This window comes from Coenobita brevimanus, chromosome 68 (assembly GCF_032717465.1).
Source record: "Coenobita brevimanus isolate Jiangsu-jjx chromosome 68, ASM3271746v2, whole genome shotgun sequence".
In the NCBI taxonomy this organism is placed as follows: Eukaryota; Metazoa; Arthropoda; class Malacostraca; order Decapoda; family Coenobitidae; genus Coenobita; species Coenobita brevimanus.
In genome coordinates, this window is record NC_137021.1 from 10168409 (window position 1) to 10190970 (window position 22562).

The 22562-nt window shown below is 39.1% G+C and overlaps 1 protein-coding gene across 2 annotated transcripts in view; it reads left to right on the top strand.

Annotated features, from left to right (window-relative positions):
* Positions 1-2603: 2603 nt before the first annotated feature.
* Positions 2604-22562, top strand: part of chm (lysine acetyltransferase chameau) — a 61971-nt gene continuing 42012 nt past the window's right edge. Inside the window, exons 1-2 of one of the 2 annotated variants that reach the window (XM_080277079.1) lie at positions 2604-2705; positions 15563-15786. In XM_080277079.1, the coding sequence (XP_080133205.1) occupies positions 15695-15786 (92 nt within the window). In that variant the 5' untranslated portion in view covers positions 2604-2705; positions 15563-15694. Of the gene's footprint in view, positions 2706-8653; positions 8800-15562; positions 15787-22562 lie in introns of both variants that reach the window. The other variant, XM_080277078.1, reaches the window with a different exon arrangement.

The following is a 22562-nucleotide window of genomic DNA, read 5'->3' on the forward strand; positions in this document are numbered from 1 at the left end:
ACAGATTCGAACTTCTTAGATCTGGCCCATACCAGACTATCAAAGACAATACTAAACTGACCACGGAAGAAGGCAAGGACAATGTCATTAAACGAAGCCACATTTGAAATGTTTGGATCTTCACCTTAACGCCGACGCCATACTGTACTTCTCTCAACAAAGCTATGGGAATGGCTGGGTGGGTCTTGTGCACTTCTGACTTCAGAGACCAAGAAGTTATACAGCCTTCTGGAAAGCCCTTATCCAACCAATCCTGGACCACTGCAGCCTGCTGTAGTCATCGCACAAGAAGGAAGAAAGTCAAAATGTTGTGTCTGTGCAAAGGGCCTTCACAGGAAACATTCCAGAAACGAGACACGTTTATTACTGGGAACCCCTCATGAAAACAGGACTACTTCCAGCAAAGAAGGAGAGACAGGTACTGTGCTATTTACGTGTGAAAGATCCGAAGAGTAGTTGGTACCGGACCATACGGCTGTGGAACTAAAACCCTAGTCAAAATGGTCGTACAGGATGCAAGTGAGAAAGAAGGGCTCTACCTCCCAGAGAGCCAAAACGCACAAGCCCCTCTGTGAAGCTATCCTGGAATACAGTGGTTCTTGTATCTTCAACTAGCTCCCAGGAAACATCCCAGAGATAACGACCCGCCTTGTAAAGAAATTTAAAATGGAACTAGACAAGTTACTAGAGACCCTTCTTGATGAACCACCAGTGACAGGGTGCACTGCAAACTTCTGGGCCGCTTCGAACTCAATACCGGACCACTAGAAATCCTAAGAATTGATGTAATAACCAGATTGAAACTTAACATATTAATCACACTCTCCTGGCCGAGATTCGATCTCATGCCTTCGTGCATCATACACGCGCACGTTACCACTGCAGTAGTCAAATAAAAGATTTACGATCTTCTCCAAGCAACGGGGGCTTTTATAGACCCCGTTACAGTGATACGAGGGGCGGGACCAGCGATGGATCACCATGGCTATGAAGACTTTCTAGGATACATGAAGTAACAAGTTGTCAGGCGGAGTGGCTTTTTTTTTTTTTTTTTTATTGTACGAATGGCTTAAAATTTTAGGTATAATAAAAAAACTATTATTTGTTGATTTATTATTATTACTATTTTTTTATTTATTCATTTTCTTGGGGGACGGGGGATTCAACGGTTTCATAGTTTTTCTGACATTTTCACATCAAATTAGAAGGGGCTCTTCTCTGTGACATTTCTTTCGGAAATGTGTCTTTTCTGGGGGTGATATTTTTGTCCTTTCCACTGAGCTCTATAGAATAAGGTTTAGTGGTAGTGTTGGTTCATGTCCTGGGGAGGTCGTGGTTCTGATGTTCAGAAAAAAAAAAAAAAAAAAAGCAGTATCGGGTGTCAGTATATTACAATAATATCTCCCTGCAAAGCGAAAACACTACATTTCTTAATTGTCATTGTCTATTTTTTTTTTTTAAGGCTACCATATCAGTGATAGAGGGTGGCGACCATCATCCACTCACTTGATGTATTGCTGCCTACTTCCTCAACCGTTCTTTTCTTGCTGCCTACTTCCTCAACCGTTCTTTTTCTTGCTGCCTACTTCCTCAACCGTTCTTTTTCTTGCTGCCTACTTCCTCAACCGTTCTTTTTCTTGCTGCCTACTTCCTCAACCGTTCTTTTTCTGTGTCTGCCCTCCTCTTTCCCTATTTCCCTCATCTTTCCTGTCACTTTTTATTAGTCTTCTCAGGTGGCTTTACATTGGGTAACAAGCCTAATGGTTTCCTGTAATCCAGGAAATCATTTACAGTCCTGGGTGGTAAACATATAACCAACTCCCACGTGTTGCCTATGTATCAACCAGTGGGTTGGAGGGGGTTTAGTGACCCTCCCCGTAAAACCACTAACTCGAAGACAAACGGCCACCCCTTAAGAGGTTATGGTGTCTGGCTACATATAGATAGATAGATAGTGAGACCATATCGGTCCTTTAAAATAGTGTCCCTCTGTAGACTGCGAAAACTACCGTTTTCTTTATTATTATTGTCTATAAAGCATGGTTTAACGCAACTAAAACAAATCTCGATACCTGCAACTAATCATGTAACAGCTCGCATGCGCTTATCACAAAAATCTTCAGAATTTTTAGTAATCATTGATAAAATAGCTGTATCATCATTTAATGATATCACAACCTAACCTAATAAATTAATAATATCCATGTCTTCTGGCAGAATGTAAATATCTGATGTTAAAATTAATTCTAAAAATGCTTATTTCATTCTGTCAACCCTGCTTTGCTACTTCTTTTATTGCGTATTAGCATTTTGATAACGCCCGCAGTATTTTAAAACATTATAGTGATTTCCATATTGGAACATCGTCTGATTGTTTACAAAATGGACAGACAGATTCGTTCACTCCTCTTGGTTTCTTTTTCGGTGTTTTAAAATGTGATAACTTAAGCATTTAGTTTAATCATTAAAGTAGTACAGTGTCTTTATATCATAAGCGTTTTATTAGAAATTAACATTATTATTGTCAATTGGCCATATGGCTTATTAGAATTCATTTTAGCTAAATACTTTTGACGTTCCCTCGCGCCTGTTGCGGCAAACAACCGAGCCACACAAACAGTTAAATTATGTACTTATTGATAAAAAACATTCTCTGGCCCACTGATTACTGAGTGTGGCGTATTGTCAAAATGGCAAGGAAAAAGGTAAGGTTCCCTGAATCCTGTATATGTTCATTCATCAAAATTTGGCTCGGCTGTCGGGTTGGAGTAATAGTTGAAGTAGAGGATAATTTTTCTGTTTCACAGTGTCTCTATATTATAAAATCTATTAAGTCTTTGTTTCATGGATATGGAAGAGTGATGCCAGTTAATTGGTCAGAGTTACTCTGAAGCTCTAAATAGATCACTGTGCTTAAAACTTCGAGTTAACTTTCCATTTTTGGCAGTTTTTTAACCTCAGATTTGAGCATTTGATAAACATGGTGCAATTAGCCAGAACAAATTGATTTATATTCTTAGTCATGAAGCTTTATGCTCTGCACCCATTCTTAATAATAGTTGTGTCCAGTCAGAGTTAGCCAGCAAAGCTATTCAGTTAGTATATGCACCAAAGCATGAAAATGTATTTTGTTTAGTATTTGCAGTGGTGTTCCTGCTCTATAGCAGTGGCATTTGATGATTGTTTAATTAATGAGATTATACAGCGTGAGTGAGGAGACAGTATCCTTAACCACAGAGATTGAACAGCATGGAGAGCTTCCATTAGCTGACCGAGGCCAATGCATGCAAACATGTTGGAGCCTTTATAAACGACACAAACAATATGATACGACAGTACTATGCTGTGGGAGTGGTTTGGGGCCAAGAGCCTAGTGTCACATGCATAAAGTACTCTATACTATATTACTGTTATTTGAGCATATAATACCGGTACTGAATAGGTGATTTCCTATTATAGGTAGAGGGATAATTTGTGTGAAGAAATAAGCATTATTAAGAAAATTATAAATAAGGATTCGATGTGCATTGAGCACTGTCTGTTACGTACTGTACTACATTTCTGTTTAAAACCAGAGCTGTACTGTAATATTGTGGTGAGTGTATGGTGTGGCGGATCAGCACATACCGTAATTTGTCTTACTGAATCAAGTACTTTTAATTACAAAATGTTTTATTTTTAATCACCATATACAGTACAGTAACATCATACACTTCTCATTACCGAGTATGTGAATTTAGTCAACACTTTTTAATTTGACTTGTAATAACATATCTCGCATTAGCATATATTCTTTCTGTCAAGTTGAAGACTGTTTACATGTTGTGGTTTAATAAGTAGAGATGGGTACACAAAAATGAAATATACACAGAAAATGTTTCACCCCATATGGGATTATGGTGTCTGGCTATAGATAGATAGAAACTGCTCCAGGATTGGTATGCTAATGTTCATACCGGTACTAAATATATTTGTAGCTATGTGGATTGTTTTTAAAACAGCTTTGTAATAATTTTAAGTATAGAACATCTGAAATATTTTTATACAGTATGTACCGGTGTATATATATATATATATATATATATATATATATATATATATATAGATATAGATATATATATACAGTATATATATACAGGTAAGCCCGTAATTCACGCAAACTTTTTTCACGTGATTTCGGTTATCCACGAATTTTTCGTACAATAATTAAAACATAAAATTATAGTATTCAAATAAATAATTTTAATATACAAGAGAAATAAATAAAATATAAAAATGCCTACCTGCTGCCTGTGTGCAGTGATTGCTTGCCTTGTCTGCCAACCTGGGGCCAAAGCATAGTGCTAGTGATGCATGTGGTAACACGCCAAAACGGACTCGTAAAGTGATGTTGCTGACAGAGAACGTTAAAGTGTTGGACAAACTTAAGGAAGGAATGTCGGTGACAATTCCCTGTCATTTATTTACATACCAGTTTATTTGGCAAGTACAGTACACTAGTTTTTTACTTATATGAGATATAAAATCTACCTGAAAATTAGTTATTAAAGTATTAATAAATCAATAATAAGTATAATTATAGAATGACGGAATCGTCCATGTTTTGATGGTGAATTGACTTCATGGTGAATTGTCTCTGAACCGTGTGTTTGGGGTGAGTCAACTGTTCTTTCAATAAAGAAGACAGAACGTAGCATACGGGAGTCAGTGCGGGCTAGTGCACCAGACTGTGCTAAAGTGTCTTCACCTACGCCTTTGAACTGGCTTGGAACCGTATGTTTGGGGTGAATGAGTCAACTGTTTGGACAATAAAGAAGGCAGAATGTAGCATATGGGAGGCAGTGAGGGTTTGTGCACCAGACTGCTGAAGTGTCTCCATCTACGCTTGTGCTTGTCAGGTTTCAGTGTTAAATTTCTTACATTGTTGTTGTTTTTCATACTTTATGCTAGTTTATAAGGTGTATGTAATGCATAAACAGTATTATTCAGATGTAATATACTTAGTAGGCATGCGTAATTATGTGCACACAAGGGCAGAATGTATACGTGAATTTACCACACGCGAAGGGTCTGGGAACGTAACCCTCGCGTGAATTAAGGGCTTACTTGTATACGGTAATCCCTCTAATATCCGAACATCCCCACTAACCGGACATAATCGTCCTGGGATCCAATATTCCCAAAATGGGCCAAAAACCGCAAAAAATTCGAAAAAAATCTGACTTTTTTCCCACCCGTACTTCTCCCTTAGCCTTTACCATTCTTTTTCTGTGCCTGCCCTTCTCTCTTCCTATTTCTCCCATCTTCCCTGTCACTTCTTATTGCTTTTCTTTCCCTTACAGGTGGCTTTACATCAAGTGACAATCAAAATGGTTTCATGTAAGCCAAGAAACCGTTTACAATGCTGGGTGGTAACCATATAACCAGAACATACGTGCTCCCTACATGTCAGCAAGTGGGTTGGTGGAGGGTTAGTGCCCCTCCCTGTAAAACAAATAACTCAAAGTCAAATGACCACCCCTTACGGGATTATGGCGTCTGGCAATAGATAGATAGATAGATAGAATTTGAAATCATCCTGGCACCGAACAGCTGTTACACCATGGTCCCTTCACCCCTTCCTTCCTCCCCCCTCCCCCCTCCCCTGTCAGGGTTGCCATTTGGTATTTTTCATTACCAAGTGTGGGCCAATTTGGTAATGAAAAATTCGTTTGGTAATGAATCAGAATAATGCATTACCAAATGGATTTTTCACATGTATGAGGATACACAGGATGGAGATGGTGGATTGTTTGCTCTCTCTGATTAATCTGCTACCCTACATAGCGTGAAAATAATCAACATGGTGTTAATTATAAGGAGAGTGATTACATGTATTTCCACTTGTATATATAATTAGTGAAGAATAAATGCTAGCTTTACGAATTTGGTAATGAAAAGTTAAATTTGGTAATGAAATTTGAGGAGATTGGTAATGTGGCCATTGCGATCTGGCAACTCTGTTACCCTGCCATCATCAACAGTCACAGCCTAACTTCGATCGAGAGCAAATGCTCATAGCAGTGCAAGCCACAGGTGCTTGTTTTTTGTGAATAAACTGCAATACCCCGCCACTAGAACACACAGGAATTTACACTGTTGTGCAGTGTTAAGAAATTAGAATTTAGAGTGCAGAGGATTAACAGTGGACTGCAAACTGCCGGTTCAAACCAGTCCAGGAGCCAGGGACTTGTAAGTACCCAGAATGTTTAATATTGTATAAACTCACCTCTAAAACCTCATTTTATGGTTCTTTTGCATTTATTTAAGTCTTTTATGTGCCTTATTGGTGTGATTTGGGTCTTAAATAGGTGCTATGCATGTCCAGAGGGATTTGTATAGGTGTTTCTCTGAGTTAGGGTCCATAAGTACAAGTCCATAAGCTGGGGCCCAATATCCGGACAGGACCACTATCTGGACCTGCCTATGGCTCTGTTACGTCGGATATTGGAGGGATTACTGTATGTGTATATATATATATATATACACACACACACTCAATCCTCGTAAATCGCGTGTTCATTAATCACGGCTAGGTGGCCGTCAGACTGCTGGCAACCTTAAATCACTGTTAAGTCATGAAAATCGCGGACCTAGGCACCCAAGTGGGCTTTTTCCGAGGAGAACCGTAAACCGCGGCATTCAAACTGAAAATCGCGACCCAACAACCAATCACCGCCCTTCCATGGTGGCATATGTGCATATTAATGCCGCCATGTTGTTGTTGTTCTTGTCCCGCCAGTCCGCACACTACAGACCGTTGCTGTGGAGTATGAGAGTTACCTGCCTTTTTTTATGCAACTTCCTCCTGCCTCCTACCTGCCATGGCCCCTCCCGACCCCCCGTTGAAGCGCTCTAAGCAGTATGGCGTCAAGAAGCTCCTGCAGTTGTTGTACAGTCAACGTTTGGAGCTCATTCGTCGTGTTGAGAGGGGAGAGAAGTTTTCAAAGCTGGCGAGAGAGTTTGGGAAGAACAAGTGCTGAGAGGTTCTAAGTTCTTCCCAACACCACCCCACTTCATTCACTTAAGCAATTTTGTCATAGGATTGAGGTGAGATCCCTTAACATGGTTTATTTCTATTTAATAAATGCACTGAATATTCCTAAATTTGTATGTTTGTGTTTGATGGTGCCTAGATAGATGTAGGTAGGGTGCTGTTGGGGTGGGTTGGCCAAAGTCCAGACCCAAATTAATTTTTCACATAAGAGTTATTATTCATAAATCACGGAATTCGTAAATCACGGCAGTGGTCCAGACCCAAATTGCCACGATTTACGAAGATTGAGTGTATACCGGTAGGAGCCTCTGTGGTACAATGGTAAAGCGTGCGTGTTTGTACAGTACACTGAAGAACGAGGGTTCACGCCCCATCAGGGTAATGAACATTGGAAGCGTTCTTCTGGCCACGTACTGCATTGGCGGACATCAGGGGTGCTGTGGTTGAACCAGTGTCGCATACTATAAAGTATGCTTGCGCCTAGTTGGCTTGCATGGGCCGATTACACTTGGTTCACAGACTACACACATCCAAAGCCACTCCAACACTACAATACACTTACGAGCACTTCTCACCCTACGTACAATCTCTGCCAGTCAGCCTAGGACACTTGGTAGAGATACATTGGTTGTATCGTCCCCACTTCGGTTGGGATAGGCCGGTCCTGCAATGGACACTCAAATGGCTGATGAGATGAGAGAGATATACCAGTGTATGTATATATATATATATATATATAGGCAACTGGTATTATGGTGGCTGGTGACACAGTTGGTAGGGTGCCCTGGTACAGTGCACACTGTGACCTAGATGCCTTGGTTCAAGTCCAAGTGGTGGTCAGAGGTTTTTCTAACATGTAGATGCTACCAGGGACATTGGCTGGTCTCTTACCCTTAAATGTTGTGGATTAGTGGTAGTCAGGCTTCAGGCCGCTATGCTCAGAAATTATTAAAATGGGATTGTTTGCCTTTTCTTTTATATACAGTATATACCGGTACTTCATCTTTGTTTATCCATCTCTAATTTTTAGACTAGATGATGTATGCAAACAGTCTTAACTCCAACAGAGGGAAGTCATGTTCAAGCCAGATTCTTTACTAAAAGTTAAATTAAAAACAATGAATTGACTAGAATTTTCATAATGAGATTTGTATGAAGCTATATGGTGATAAAATATATATGGTAACACTTTGCAATTTAAGGTGCTGATTCGGTAATTCCTGTCCTGAATCGATAATTGATGTTTGTAACACTAAATAATATAGAGGTGGAGGGATTGCCTTTTACAGGTGTTAAATCCTTCATTGTGATTTTTTAATTTGTCCTCTCCAGGTGATATTATATAGCTGGAGGGGTAGTCTAGAGCCTTCATTATCTCTACTATCAGTACTGTAGATCTGATCTGCCATACTGATTCACTGAATAAAGTTGTATGATGGTGACCTGATTATAATATGGTATAGTACATAAGACATCACTGTGGTGTAGAGATGAAAAATAATGGAGCTGCTTCTCCGTCAGAAATATAAGTTCTAATATGTGTGTACCCTGACTTACATTTTTAAGCATTGACTGTTTTAAGCATTGACTTGTGTTACATGATTTTTCATTAAATAGGTTCGCAGTACCAGCTCTGAGTCTGCCAGCTCAACTAGTGGTTCATCATCCTCATCTTCATCTTCATCATCATCGTCATCATCCTCATCTTCGTCTGATTCTTCCTCCTCTTCAGACACAGATCAGTCCTCAGCAGTATCTACTAGGTGAGTTGGTCTATCCTCTTGACCAGGAATATTAGTGCAGTCTGTGTGACTGATTTGTTGTTTTATTCAGGCAGTTTTGTTAGATGAATAAAGTCATATACTTTATACTAGTACGGTACTGTATTGTGTGTTTAAACTCCATTTGATGTATGCAGAGTAATACAGTAGTGCTTAAATATAGGAAAACCTTCAAAATTCAAAGTGTATGTGGACAAGGACAATCTGAACTTTAAATTTTTTAAAACTTTTGTGGTATGTAACTAGTGACTCGTGTCGTATTTGGGAGTTTAGACATAATTTTGTAGACCCCCCTGCAAAAAAAGTTAAGTTACTGTGGTTCTCCTTGTCTTCTACTCCTAGTAGTATATATTTAACTGGCTATCCTTGTTCTGTTAAGTAGTCTAGACATAACTTTGACAGGCCAAATGGCTTGAGTTAATGTGGTTAGCCTTGTCTAATACGGTACTTGTAGTAATTTTTAACTGGCTATCTTTGTTGTATCTCACATCCTGGACATACCATAACAAGCTAGAGGGCTAAAGTTACTCCAATTATCCTTGTCTTATAGTACAATCATCCCCTGTTAATTCGTTATACCGTACTGGCGATTCAGCCAAAGCCTAGTTGATGGTGCATTTTTCGAATAATGCTGTACTACCCTTCCAACCCTTCTGCAGAGGGTATAACCTCTATAAACCCTATACAGGTCTCCCTGTCAGTATACTTAACCCGTGTTAATACTGATTTCCTGATGGCTGCCTTTATATGCTGTATTCATTATACAGTATACGGTAATTCTTTCACAACCACTTAACAACCACTTGTATGCTATGTTAATGTGATTTTAAAATTTTAATGATTAAAAATGCATTTCCTTGTACAGTATATATATATATATATATATATACTGTATATATCATCATCATCATCATTATCATCATCACCATCATCAGCCGTTGAGGTCCACTGTGGGACCGGCCTATCCCTACTGAAGCAGGGACAATACAGCCAGTGCATCTCTACCCAGTGGCTTAGGCTATCTGGTAGAGACTGTATATAGGGTGAGAAGTGCTTGTGAGTGTGATTGTAGTGTTGGAGTGGCTTTGGATGTGTGTTAGTCTGTGAACGAAGTGTAATTGGCCCACCTTAAGCCGATTGGGTGCATGCATACTAGAATGTGACACTGGGTAAACCACAGCACCCCTTGTGTCCGCCAAAGTAGCAAGTGGCTTGGTGAACGCATCCCAAAGTTTTTACAACTCTGGCGGGAGGCAAACCCATACTCACCAGCGTGCGAAACGCGCACTCTACCACTGTACCACAGAGGCTCCACTGTATATATATATATATATATATATATATATATATACACACACAGTACTGTATATGTACCAGTATATATGTTTATTCTGCTATTCTGTAAGCCTGTTAGAGACACTAAGATTATGGTTATTTATTAAAAGTGCTAGTAAGGTGTGTAGATGGAGATGAGCAGAGTTACCAGCAAGTGATTAATTACGTAAGTTGCGAAACAAAGGAGACTGGCTGGTGCCAGATGCATACATATTTACATAAACTCCATGTTATTCTTGGAGTAAGTAAAATTAACTGAATATCCTTGTGTTATAACATCATGTAAACATACTGTTGACAGACCAAATATGAAGATAGACTTGATTTCAAGTATTGTGGTATTTGAACTTGAGATATATACAAACTTTTGAGGTTTGGAAGTTCAAGGTTGCACTGTAGTACAATTTTGCATGGCTTTATTTTTTTCTCTGGTCATGGCATTATTTTGTTCCCTCAGTTTGTACACTTTTATCAGTATTCAGGCTATTTGTTGGAGGTTCCAGGTAATTTTGCTTATTTGGTTCACATTTAGTCATCAGGGCTGTTGTTTTTTAATGTTAGTGATGATGTAATATTAAGCTGTATGTAGCGTGTCGAGAACCCATGTTCATTTACCTCTCAGTTGAAAGATCCTGTATAAACTACCTAGAGCTAGGTCTGATCCACTTAAATTGTACGTACTGTACTGTATATTATCAGCATCTCATGGCTCTAGTTTTTGGTAGTTATTATACATATTTCATATCACAGCAGATAAGTGAACTACTGTACTGTAATTAAAGTACCAAATCAAGATGAATAATTCATAAGAATATCATTGATTTTCACTAGAATGTCCTTGATTCTTTTTAATGGGGTAATTAAAAAATAATATCCAAAGAAACTGTGGCCAGTTAGTGGTCACTAGGATGATCCCTGAATTAATGAACAGTCCTTGATTTGACAAACACAGCGTCAGTTCTGGAGTTTGCTGTTTAAGAGCTTTTGCGTTGTATTAAATTTGTTCATTACCTTCTAGTCATGCATCACATTTATTTAGCAGATACTGTAATTATGGTATAGCCTATAGTACACATCCAAAGATTTAGGAATTTTCCTAGTAGGTTTTTATACGTCTTACATTGGTATTCTTTAATTATTTGGAAGAATGTACATCATATATATATGAGGTCTGTTCAGAAAGTATCCGACCTTTGGTTATAAAATAATAAATAGCTAACTTGTTGAGATAGGACACTAATCCCTCTCAAAATAGGTCCCTTCTGATGTGTCACACGTAGACCAGCATTCTTTTCACTCCCTGAAACATTTTTCAAAGTCAGTTTTCGATATCGCCTGCAGGTGCTTTGTCGCATTCGTCATGATCTCTTCTCATGTCTTAAATCGGGAGCCCTTCAGTGGGGTTTTGAGCTTAGGGAATAACCAAAAGTCACACAGATCCATGTCTGGTGAGTAGAGAGCCTGCCGGACCTGTGGGATTGTGCTGGGCCAAAAATTTCTGAATCAGTTGAGTTCATTAAGTGTGACCTCAGGGTTAAGGGACTGAACAGGGAGGCTGCAATTTATTGTGCAGCATAGAGAGCTGCCATTAGGTGACCAAGGCCGACGCATGCGAGCATGTTGGAGCCTTTAAAAACGAAAAAAAGCATGGGGCAGGGGCATTGTCATGGTACAGCTTCCAACTTGCCGTTTTCCAAAGGTCTGGTCTCTTCCGCCAAACTGTGTCATGAAGACGACGGATAACATCGAGGTAATAATGTTTGTTGACAGTCTGACCTTCTGGTGCATCTTCATGATGCACAACATCATGGTACCGTTAGTTGAAAAAAAACATTGTGAACATGAGAGTGCATTTCACCTTGCTGCGGACCTGGCATGCCTTTTTTTGGCCGAGACAACCCTGCATTCTTCCACTGGGACGACTGTGCTTTGTTTTCTGTGTCGTACCCATACACCCAAGTCTCATCTCCAGTGGTAACAGTCTTCAGAAAGTTTGGATTGTGATTTACGCACTCCAACATTCTTGGGCAGTGTTTATCCGAAAGGAGAGATCGTGCCAAATGCAATAAAGCACCTGAGGAGATACTGAAAACTGACTTTGAAAAACGTTTCAGGTAGTGAAAAGAACGCTGGTCTATGTGTGTCAAGTCAGAAGGAGCCTACACTGAGGGAGATAGTGTCCTAGCTCAACAGGTTAGCTATTTTTTTTTTTTCTTAAGCCTAAGGTCGGATACTTTCTGAACAGACCTCATATATATACTGTATACAAGTATTGTTTACGGTACAGGTATATGAGGTCTGTCCAGAAAGTATCCAGCCAGTTGATATAAGAAAAAATTTGGCTTACCTAGGACAATGGCACCTTAGTCACCTTCAGATCTTCAGAGTTCAGTACTCCCCTTGGGACCTCACACACTTCTCTCTGCATCCCTTCCACTTTTGAAAACAGTCTGCAATGTCCTCTTTTGGGATCTCCATCAGCTGCCTCGTGATGTTCTCCTTAATCTTGTCCAAGTTCTGAAATCTCCCTTTCAACGGCAATTTTTGCTTTTGGAAAAACCAAAAGTAGCAGGGAGCCAAATCTGGGCTGTAGGGGGACTGAGAGACCTGGATGATGCAATGTTTTGCCAAAAAACCCTGCATGAGACATGAAGAATGGGTAGGTGCATTGTCATGATGAAACTGCCGGTCACCATTTGCCCACAGCTACAGCCATTTTCTTCATACTGCATTTTAGGACATGGAAGTGGAAGGGCTTAAGAGTAAATGCAGATAAAACATAAGTGATGGTATCTAGGACTGGTGGCAATACTGTCAAAGAAGAGGGAGAGTGGCCATGTGCAATTTGCCACAAGGGCTTGGGAAGTAATTCCATCTTGTTCAGTGTTTGTGATAAGTGAGTGCATAAGAGATATAGTGGTGTTAGAGGTAGACTCCAAGATAACACTGATTTCATGTGTGTGGTATGTCAGGGAGAGCATGTGGAGATTGCCAGGTATGAAAGGATTGAGCTTGCTAGTGAGTCTCCTAAGTGTTTGGAAGAGTTTTGTTATTTGGGAAACATGTTATGTGCTGGAGGAGGGGCTGGAGCTATCTCTGTGGCTAGAGTGAGGAGTGATTAGAGGAAGTTCAGAGAGCTGTTGCCTTCCTGACATTGAGAGGGTTCTTCCTCCATGCTAAGGGATCTTTGTAGGCAGCGTAAGTTAGGAGTGTAATGCTGTATGGTAGTGAGACCTGGGCAGTAAAGGAAGAGGATGCTCGGAGGCACAAACGTACAGAAACAGCAGTGATTAGGTGGATGTGCAGTGCGTCCCTGAGTGCAAGGCTTGGGAGGGCTAGGTTTACGATGGAAGAGTTGAAAGGTAGGATGGGACTGGAGTGTATTGGTGTTGTGATAAGGAGAGGTAGATTGAGGTGGTTTGGACATGTGGAGAGGATGGGGGATGATAGTTGGGTGCAGAAAGTGAGGAATGTTAATGTTAGGGGTAGGGTTGCGAGAGGTAGACCGAAAAAGACCTGGGATGAGGTCATTGAGTGTGACCTCAGGGATAAGGGACTGAATAGGGAAACTGCCAGAGATTGAGCAGCATGGAGAGCTGCCAGCAGGTGACCAAGGCCGACGCATGCAAGCATGCTGCAGCCCTCAAGAGCGAAACGAAACGAACGCATCCCTCAGTCTGCGAAGAGCTTGGATTTCGTACTCCTTTGTTATTGTCTGACCAAGAGGAGTGTGTTCACGGTGAACAACACCTTCATGATCAAAAGACATTATCAACATGACCTTGACGTTGCTTTGACTTTGCTGCGCCTTCTTGGGATGTGGAGATGCAGGTGACTGGAAGACTGAGCTCTTGTTTCAGGGTCGTAGCCGTAGACCCACGACTCATCTCTGGTTACGATCTGTTTGAGGAAATGTGGATCATTGTTAGCAGTTTGAAGCAAGTCCCCTGCAACGTCAGCACGAAATTCCTTCTGCTCTCATGACAGGAGCCACAGAACGAATTTTGCCGCCACATGTTTCATGCCAAGATCCTCTGTCAAAATCTCTTAATCACTTGTCTGTGGAATCCCTAGATCTTCTAATTCTCACACTGTCAGTCGCTGATTTTCATTGATTGCAGCCCACATGCATTCAACATTTTTGGGTGTTCTGCGTGTTGAAGGCCTTTCAGAATGTGGATCACTTTCAATGGATTCCCACCCATCTTTGAAGTGCCTGTTCCACAATTTTATCAAGGCTTCACACATTGAATCATCCCCAAAAGCCTTCTTAATTATTTGAATAGTTTCTGCAGACAAGTTGTCATGTTTGTAGGAAAACTTGATGCAGATTCGCTGATCTACTCCTTTGGTCATTGTGAATGCAACGGTCACATAGTTCCCACACTCACTCAGTGTCGTTTGCTGGCCAACTGAGTTTTCCTACGGGAGTGTGGCTGGTCATGCATGCACAGCACAGTCCCCTCTGAGTGCCTGCCAAGTTACGTCAAGGCTGCACGACCGTTTCTCAAGCTGTTCACAGTGGCTGGATATTTTTTGGACAGACCTCATAACTACCAATTTAGGTGAGTTGGAAACTTGTTTTTAGACATTGTTGAGTTAATGACCCATACCTAAAATTGGTATCCCCGCTGAACCCACATTATAATTGATGATATATGATAAATTGTCATGGAATGGATTTTTTTCAAACGCATCCTCATTGTAAAACGAAGGTGTGCTGTGCTAAGTCATCCATCTGTCTATCAGTTAACCCTTTATTGCCCAATTAGGAGCACTGGGACCCAGGACTAGGTTACCTAAGATAATATCACACTGTTACAGTACTGTATCCAGGTGCAAGTTCCCTGCAACCAGGTACAGATCTTATCACACAACACTTGCCTCATGCCTCAAGTGGTTGACAGAGAGGCTTCTTCTCCTTCTCCAATGACTTCAGCCCAGTTCCCTGGCCCAGCAAATAGTAACACTCAAGGTCACACGTACGAGTTGCCTTATTTATTATTCCTTTCTTTGTAGAAGCAGTCTGGAGTGGACCAGCTTGCCTACAAGCACTTATTCTCTCTTCTCATATTCTAATATAGGAGTCCCTCCAAACCTGTGATATTATAAAGCATAAGTTTTCCCCAGTGCAGATATCTGGTGGGTGATTAGCCAAACAGTAAATAAATAAATAAATAAATACAGTAGAATAAATTAAAATATATACCCTTCAGTATTTTACTTTACTGATTGGAGCATTGAGCAGTTTAGAAAGCACCACTTAAAACCTGTAGTTAACTCAGGAAAGTACTCAGTGATAGAACTACATATCGTTTATAAAGACTCCAACATGCTTGTATGTGCAGTCAACCGTATAAAGTTTTCAGATACTGAAGAATGAAATAAACCATATGCTTATGCTTCTCAGTTGAGATCTCCTGGCGTATATCAGCCCAAATGTACCTTGGACCAACAGCCGCCGACCATCAGACAAGTGATGACACTCACTCAGACTCAGTAGAGAGGAAGAAGTGTACTGTATCGTGTTCCACTGTAAACAATGTACCTGGTTTCCATGGTTTCTCAGGCAGAAATCCCAGGAATCTTGGCCACAGTCTGCCAAGCTTTACCTCAGCAAAACGCACTTGAGAGGTGATCCTTAACGAAATTGCAAGTACAGTACTGTACTTTTGTTTTCCAGACAAACCTGATTTCAGGTACTAATGTGATAGCTTCTTTAACCTTGATAATTAAGGTGAAAATAACCACATGCTTTCCCTCAAACAGTATTGTATGAACAGTGAACCACAACCATTCCTTGAATGTAATACCTTATGGGCCACATCCATGTGGACCTCTTTTAGCCAAGTAAACCATCAGGCATCCACTTGGTTGTATGGGTACTACCTAGCATAGTAGTTTGAATAGTATCTTAGGCAACAAAAAATCATTTGATGTATCACTTAGAATACAGTTAGAACTTAGTGAGTGGATGGTGGGTACCCCCACCTAGAATCACTCCATAAAATCAAGATAAACATCTTCATCATTATTATTATCATCTTTGCCATCTTTATCATCATCATCATCATCATCATCATTCTAAGCCTTGGAACAGTTGCCTCTAAATGACTGTGATGGAAAAGGTGGTAGTTATGTTTAGGAAATTTGAGAGAAGGAATGTGTCACCAATGAAAGTGCATGTGTGGTGTGATCAGTATGGAGGCAGGGGAAAAGGTAGACAGAAAACATGAAAGTAGAACTCTAGGTAGCAGAACAAAATATATGACCATTTACACAGTGTAGCTTGACAGTGTAGTTCTGACATAGGATATATGAAAAACAGAGTTTCACAACAGATAAAAGCTTTTGAAAATAAGCCTGTGTAATGAAATGGATTAAATTTGTATGACTGGAGTAGCAAGAATGAAAGAGAAGTAGTGTCATGTGGCCATAGTCACCTGACTTAATACTTTGTTACTTCCTCTCTCTCTCTCTCTCTCTCTCTCCACCACTGCATATTTTCCTCCCCTCCCAACAATCTCTATCCATCCTTTGTCTGCTTCTTTCCACTCTTTATTTCTTACGCTACCATCAGCTTACATTTCCTTTACCATCCCAGATTCCATCAATATTGTTTTCTGTTCCATCTGTTCACAGAATTTCCAACTCCTAGTCCTTCCCCCCCCCCCCTTCTTGTCACTCCTCCCTGTGTTGCTTCCCTGTACAGTACCTTTGTATTATTTCACACTTGGTCCATATTCTTCCCTTCTTTACTTTCTTTGGCAGTTCACACTTTCCCCTTACTTATGTGCTGTCTTCACTCTGATGCCATACCATATATAAATATACCATATTAGGGTTCTGTTATTCAAGCAGTTTAAAATCATGGAACAAGTAAATATAACTAACATCAGTAAGTATACATTTACAGATGTACCTGACTATCCATCCCTCTTTAATGGATGAGCTCCATGTACCTTGTTTCATGTACTCTCTCTCTTCTTCTCTCATGTCTTGACTACCTGGCTCTGTCCCTGATTTGTCCTTGCTTACCTTGCTTTATCTAAGATTACATTTTTCAGAACAGTATGGTATCTGAAGCTTAGCCTATTTTTATTATTGGGAAATAAAATTCCCATAAGACATTTTTGCTATATTTAAAGGAAAGTAGCACATGCACTATGTCATGGTATTAATCTGTTAAATTTTCCAATAACATGGATGTAAAATTTTAAAATATGATACATATTTTTGCTTCGGCCTCAAGAGGCCTCCCTTAGAAAGACTCTCAGAGGTTGGCCTTGACTTTGACCTCAAGCTTGTGGTTTTCTAAAAGTCTTAACCTTGTCCTTGAGGCCTAAGGCAAAGCCTCAGCCATATGTGTGATTGCTAGACTATTATTTTTCATTTCATGAACATTGTAATATACCTGTAAATTACAGTACCACATTGGATGATATATTATGTAGGCTGCTATTACAGTATGCATCACATAAAGTTACTGTTGCACTCACTGGTAGCCTACATATATATATATTTCTTTTATACTGTACCTGTACTGATATTAATGTTAAGTAACACTAAGATCTGATAGATCATGCTGATGTTCAAGAGTATAAAATGTTCAGCTAAATACAGTGTGCAGTATAACACAATATTTTTCTGATATTAACCATCTCTCTTCTTTTTATTTCTAGAGTTATCTAATGAATGGGAATGGGAAGGTAGATTTTAAGCCATTAAGGACTGAATGCTTCCTGCAGCTGAATAAGATAATCTGGTATTTGCAAGAATAAAATCCAGAAGTGCCGGAATTGTCCTTTAAAGACCATTGGCACAACTGCCCCTAATATTTTGTATATTTTTTAGATTTTGTGCAATATAATTGGAATTATGCTCATAAAACAAATAATGTATCTAAGACTTTTTACCTATGCCTTCAGTTTTGAACACCTCAGGTACAAGACCATCACACAGCAAACTCTCTTGTTTAATACATTTTAGTATTTAGTATTTTGACATGTCCAGTAAGACTACCATATAAACAGTAATTTATTATTTTTCTAACAGAAAGTTGAATAATTTCTGTTTGAGGAAAACTACTTTACTGAAGATCAGTCATACTTTAGCATAACTCAGCAAAAATATTTGAATAATTTATTTTAAGATACTGAATGTGTGCTGTATTCTGTAGTTTATAGTTCATATTGTACAATATAGGATACTGTGCCTAGAATACAGAGAACCAGTACATTAAACCAGACTCGTGGAACACACTCATTAGTTATTGTACAGAAAGTCCTCAGTGTAAGTCAAGGATGTATTTTTAAAGTATTACAACTTTTTCCTTACAACTGGATTTCATAAACTGGGGGAAACTGGCAGTTCAGCTTTACAGGTAGCACTGAAACTTTGATAGGAAATTTTTGCTTATTTAGTTTGGTCATAATAAAGTGACAAAATGAATGTGTGAAAGATAACTTATGTCTAGGACATACTGTATGTGTGAGAGTCATATCTATGTGTAGCTTATACTGTTACAAAGGCGAAGCACTGGTACAGTAAAATGACACTACATTTGATCATATTGATCTCACATCAGTCACTTGATTACAAGATGCAAATATTTTATTTCAAGATAAATTACCTATTTCTGTCAGTTTCTTAAAATAGCTGAAACACGTCATTCTGGTTTGTTGTTATAGAGCTAGCTGACGGAATGACACCTGCACCAATGGCACAGTTTGTTGTTACACTAGCATTTTATTATTTTAGTCCTAATGGCATTTAATTTTGATTTTTGTTTACTGTATTTGTGCCGCTTGTTTTTCTATGTGCACGATTGTTGTGTTGTGAAAAAGGCTGAACCAGGCGGTGAGAGCATGATGTCCCGCTGGTGTCTTTGTTTTCAGCTTCACCCTGATAACTCCTCACCTGCATGTATTGCAGAAGCCGAGATGGCTCCCGTGCTGCTTCCACTGACCAGGATTCCCCCCAGAAGCCTCCTCCCCCTACTCAGGCTCCTAAAGGGGGGAGGGAACTCCCTCCTGCCAACCCCCCCCAGACCCGCCCCCAGACCAGGTACCCAGGGGGTCTCCCTCACCTCACCTACTTCAACCTCTGTCCTCCCCAACACTAAAATATATTATCCAGCTCTCCCACCTGCCCTCCCTTCCCACTTGTTTCCCTCCCCACTTCCCTTCCGTACCCCACCATTTACCCACTTGAATCTTGCTGTTACACCACACATGTACACAATCACTTTTCTTTCTTAAACTTCAATTGTATCCACTACTTTACATATACTTTATCATCTTCCCAAACAGTATTTTGATAGCTTGTAATAATTAAGTATCAGCAATGACTACTTTTTTTTTTAGACTATCATTAACAATTTTGCTTTTTTGCTAACTATGACTTTTCACTAAGGATAAGGTATAATACAGTATTGTTACAGTGCAATATTTTACAAGGTTTTATTGAGGACTGGGCAAAGTTTATACAGTAAATCATAGTACAGTATAATGTTCTGTATGAATTAGATGCAGTGGATGTCTGTATTTTTCAGACTTTGTTTTCACAATTTGCCTTGGTAGTAAGTCATTGTGCTTCTTTTGTAGATATGTCATTCTTGTTTCATGTTCAAAGTAAATGTTGACAAGAAACAGTATAATGGTTGAGATTCATATTACTTTTTTCTTTGACTGATTGTTTACATGTTCTTCATGACTGCAGCATGTCTGCATTTAATGTAATGTAATATTATGTTCAGTATGCTGTACAGTACCCAACTTGGTTTTCTTACAAGAGGCACAGATCTGAAGGTAGGAACTAGGAATCCATTGCTTATTCATTGGAGTGTGTATTAGTATGTATAACTTTGTGTTAGTACTGTACAGTATTTTCACTTTTGCCAAATGTTATGTACCTGTTTTACATAGTCGTGTTCCAAAATGATTTATTTGTGACCACAGTTTATGTCATAAGTTTCAAGGGTAAGTTTGCTTAAAACACCATGGTGAGAATGTAATTATGCACTAATATGATAATATTTGCACTCGTCAATTTGTGGGTAGTGTGGTATATGTTGCTGGCATGTTTTTTTTTTTTTTTTTTTTTTTTTTTTTTTTAGCACTTCTTTTGCATTACCAGGAAGTGTGACTGATGTATTTAAACTCCAGCAATTTGTAATCTGAAAGGTTTTATATACAGTATACAGAAAGTAGCTGGTGGCTGTTTTATTAGGGAATGAGAACAATAAAATGAGTGGATATGAGAAAGGTGATCTCTTATGGTGCTTGTAGGGAGAAGAGAATTTTTTTTTTTTTTTTTTTTTTCTTTACATGGCTGTTCATTACAGTTACATGAGGGAGAGAGAAAAAAATAGTTTGAGGAAACTTGGAGGAAGTTTCATGTCTTATGTACAGTATTTGTAGTGGATATAGCAGTAGAATGAAGCCTAGGGACCAGAAGTGAGCCTGGTGATCTAGTGGTAGAGAACCTGGTTAGAAACACCTGTGTCTAATGCACAATGCTTGAAGTTCAAGAGGTTATTGAGGATTTTTCTGTCATGTAAAAAGCTAATGGGACATCAATAATTTTCATATTATTTAAATGCTCTGGACTGTAGTTGCATAGCCTTGGACATCCTCTGTTCCAAATCAGGTATAATGGTAATGACTTGTTCATTGTTTCAGATGCTGCTTTTTTGTTTGCATCTAGTGAAGTGCATCTTTCCAGATTTATTCATAATAATGCATATGCCTGTATGCCTTGATGCATCAGAGTGGTTTTAAATGAGAATCCAAGTAATGACTTCAGGGTTAAGGGGGATGTAATATATAATGTGCCGGTGAATGGAGAAGCATTTGAAATGTTATAGAATGATAAAAAAGAGAGAAAATGTGTAGTGCCTCGTACTCTGAAACTCCTGATTTAGAATGGACAGTTGAGAAGAGAGAGTCTACTAAAACTATATGAGGAATTGCTAGCATTCATGTCGTGTGTTGACATGAGATTCTATATTGATGTGCCATAAATATAAATAGAGGTGGAGTGGATATGCTATTAGTCATATTATGACTGTAAAAAACAGACAAGATTGAGAATAATGATATAACAGAGCAGACAAATTGTAAAGTAAAAAGACCAAATGACAATAGAGCAATTGAGAATGTCTCTGTAGTAGATGATATAGCTTTGAGGAAAGAATAGGATATGTCTTGCTTAGAGGGAACAAAAAATTACTACTGTATTTGAATGCCAAAGATGACATTGGTGTGGCACACCAAGATGACTGAGAATGTGAGCTATGGAAGTTAAGGAAACCAAAATAGTTATTATCAGCAACATCAGCATCATAACCTTTTTTCCCACCTGATGATAGGATGAGATAGGATCCATAACACAAGGAAAGAGAAGTCAACAAACATTGAGAACTATAAACATCATATCAATTGAAAAGAGCCAGAAGAAAATTGAAGTCACAGGAAACCTTGTTGCCCCTCCCAGACTTGATGTCTTCTTCTTCTTCTTCATTTTTTTTTTTTTTTTTTTTTTTTTTTTTTTTTTAAAGATGTACTTTCCATACAACCGATAGATAGTTATTCTGTTGACTGTTAAGTTAAAAGATGGGTGCCAAACCAAAAAAATTAATTATAATACTGATTGATTGATTGAAGTATGCAAAAACATGGACATGTTGATGTAATGTAGATGTAAGTCTGTTGGGAAGAGAATGAAGTTTAAGGGATTGAGGGAGATTGGAGAACTGGGAAGTAAGCCAGTTTTTGAATGCAGGTGACACACATCTGGTTGCAGATTCTCAAGGTAAAATTAGGCACTTGGTTCTTAATTTTGGAATTGCTAGTTAGAGGAGAAAATTGAGAGTGAATGTAAGAAAAGCGATGTGGTGAGATGCATAGGGAGGCAGACTAGTGATATAAGAGGAAGACTGGTTCAGAAAGCTTTGGAGGAAGTAGCTTGTTTTAGGATTGGGGTGGATATATGACCTGACGGAACTAGGGACTAAAAATACGCCATAGAGAAGGAAGAAGGGGTGTTGGGGTTATTAAAGAGTGTGTGGTATGAGAGACCATCATTTAAGCAAAACTGAGTACATATGAGAGAATATGAGAATACAGAGGTAGTGGTTTATTGATGAAAACCTGAACTCATAGAAATATGTTGTTGCAGTTAGTAGCATTATGCTGGCGCAGACTTGGATATGGCTGAACACCTTTGAGATTCACATAACTCAAACCAAAATATGCCCAAAGGCTTGGTGAGGAACCAAAGTTTTAGGGTATGATTTCTCCTAACACTGAATCGGTATGAATGTTCAATTGAGCAATTGTATTAGTATTACCTTTGGTACCATAGTTATTTACAAGATATGTGTACTAGAACACATGAGCTACTGAATA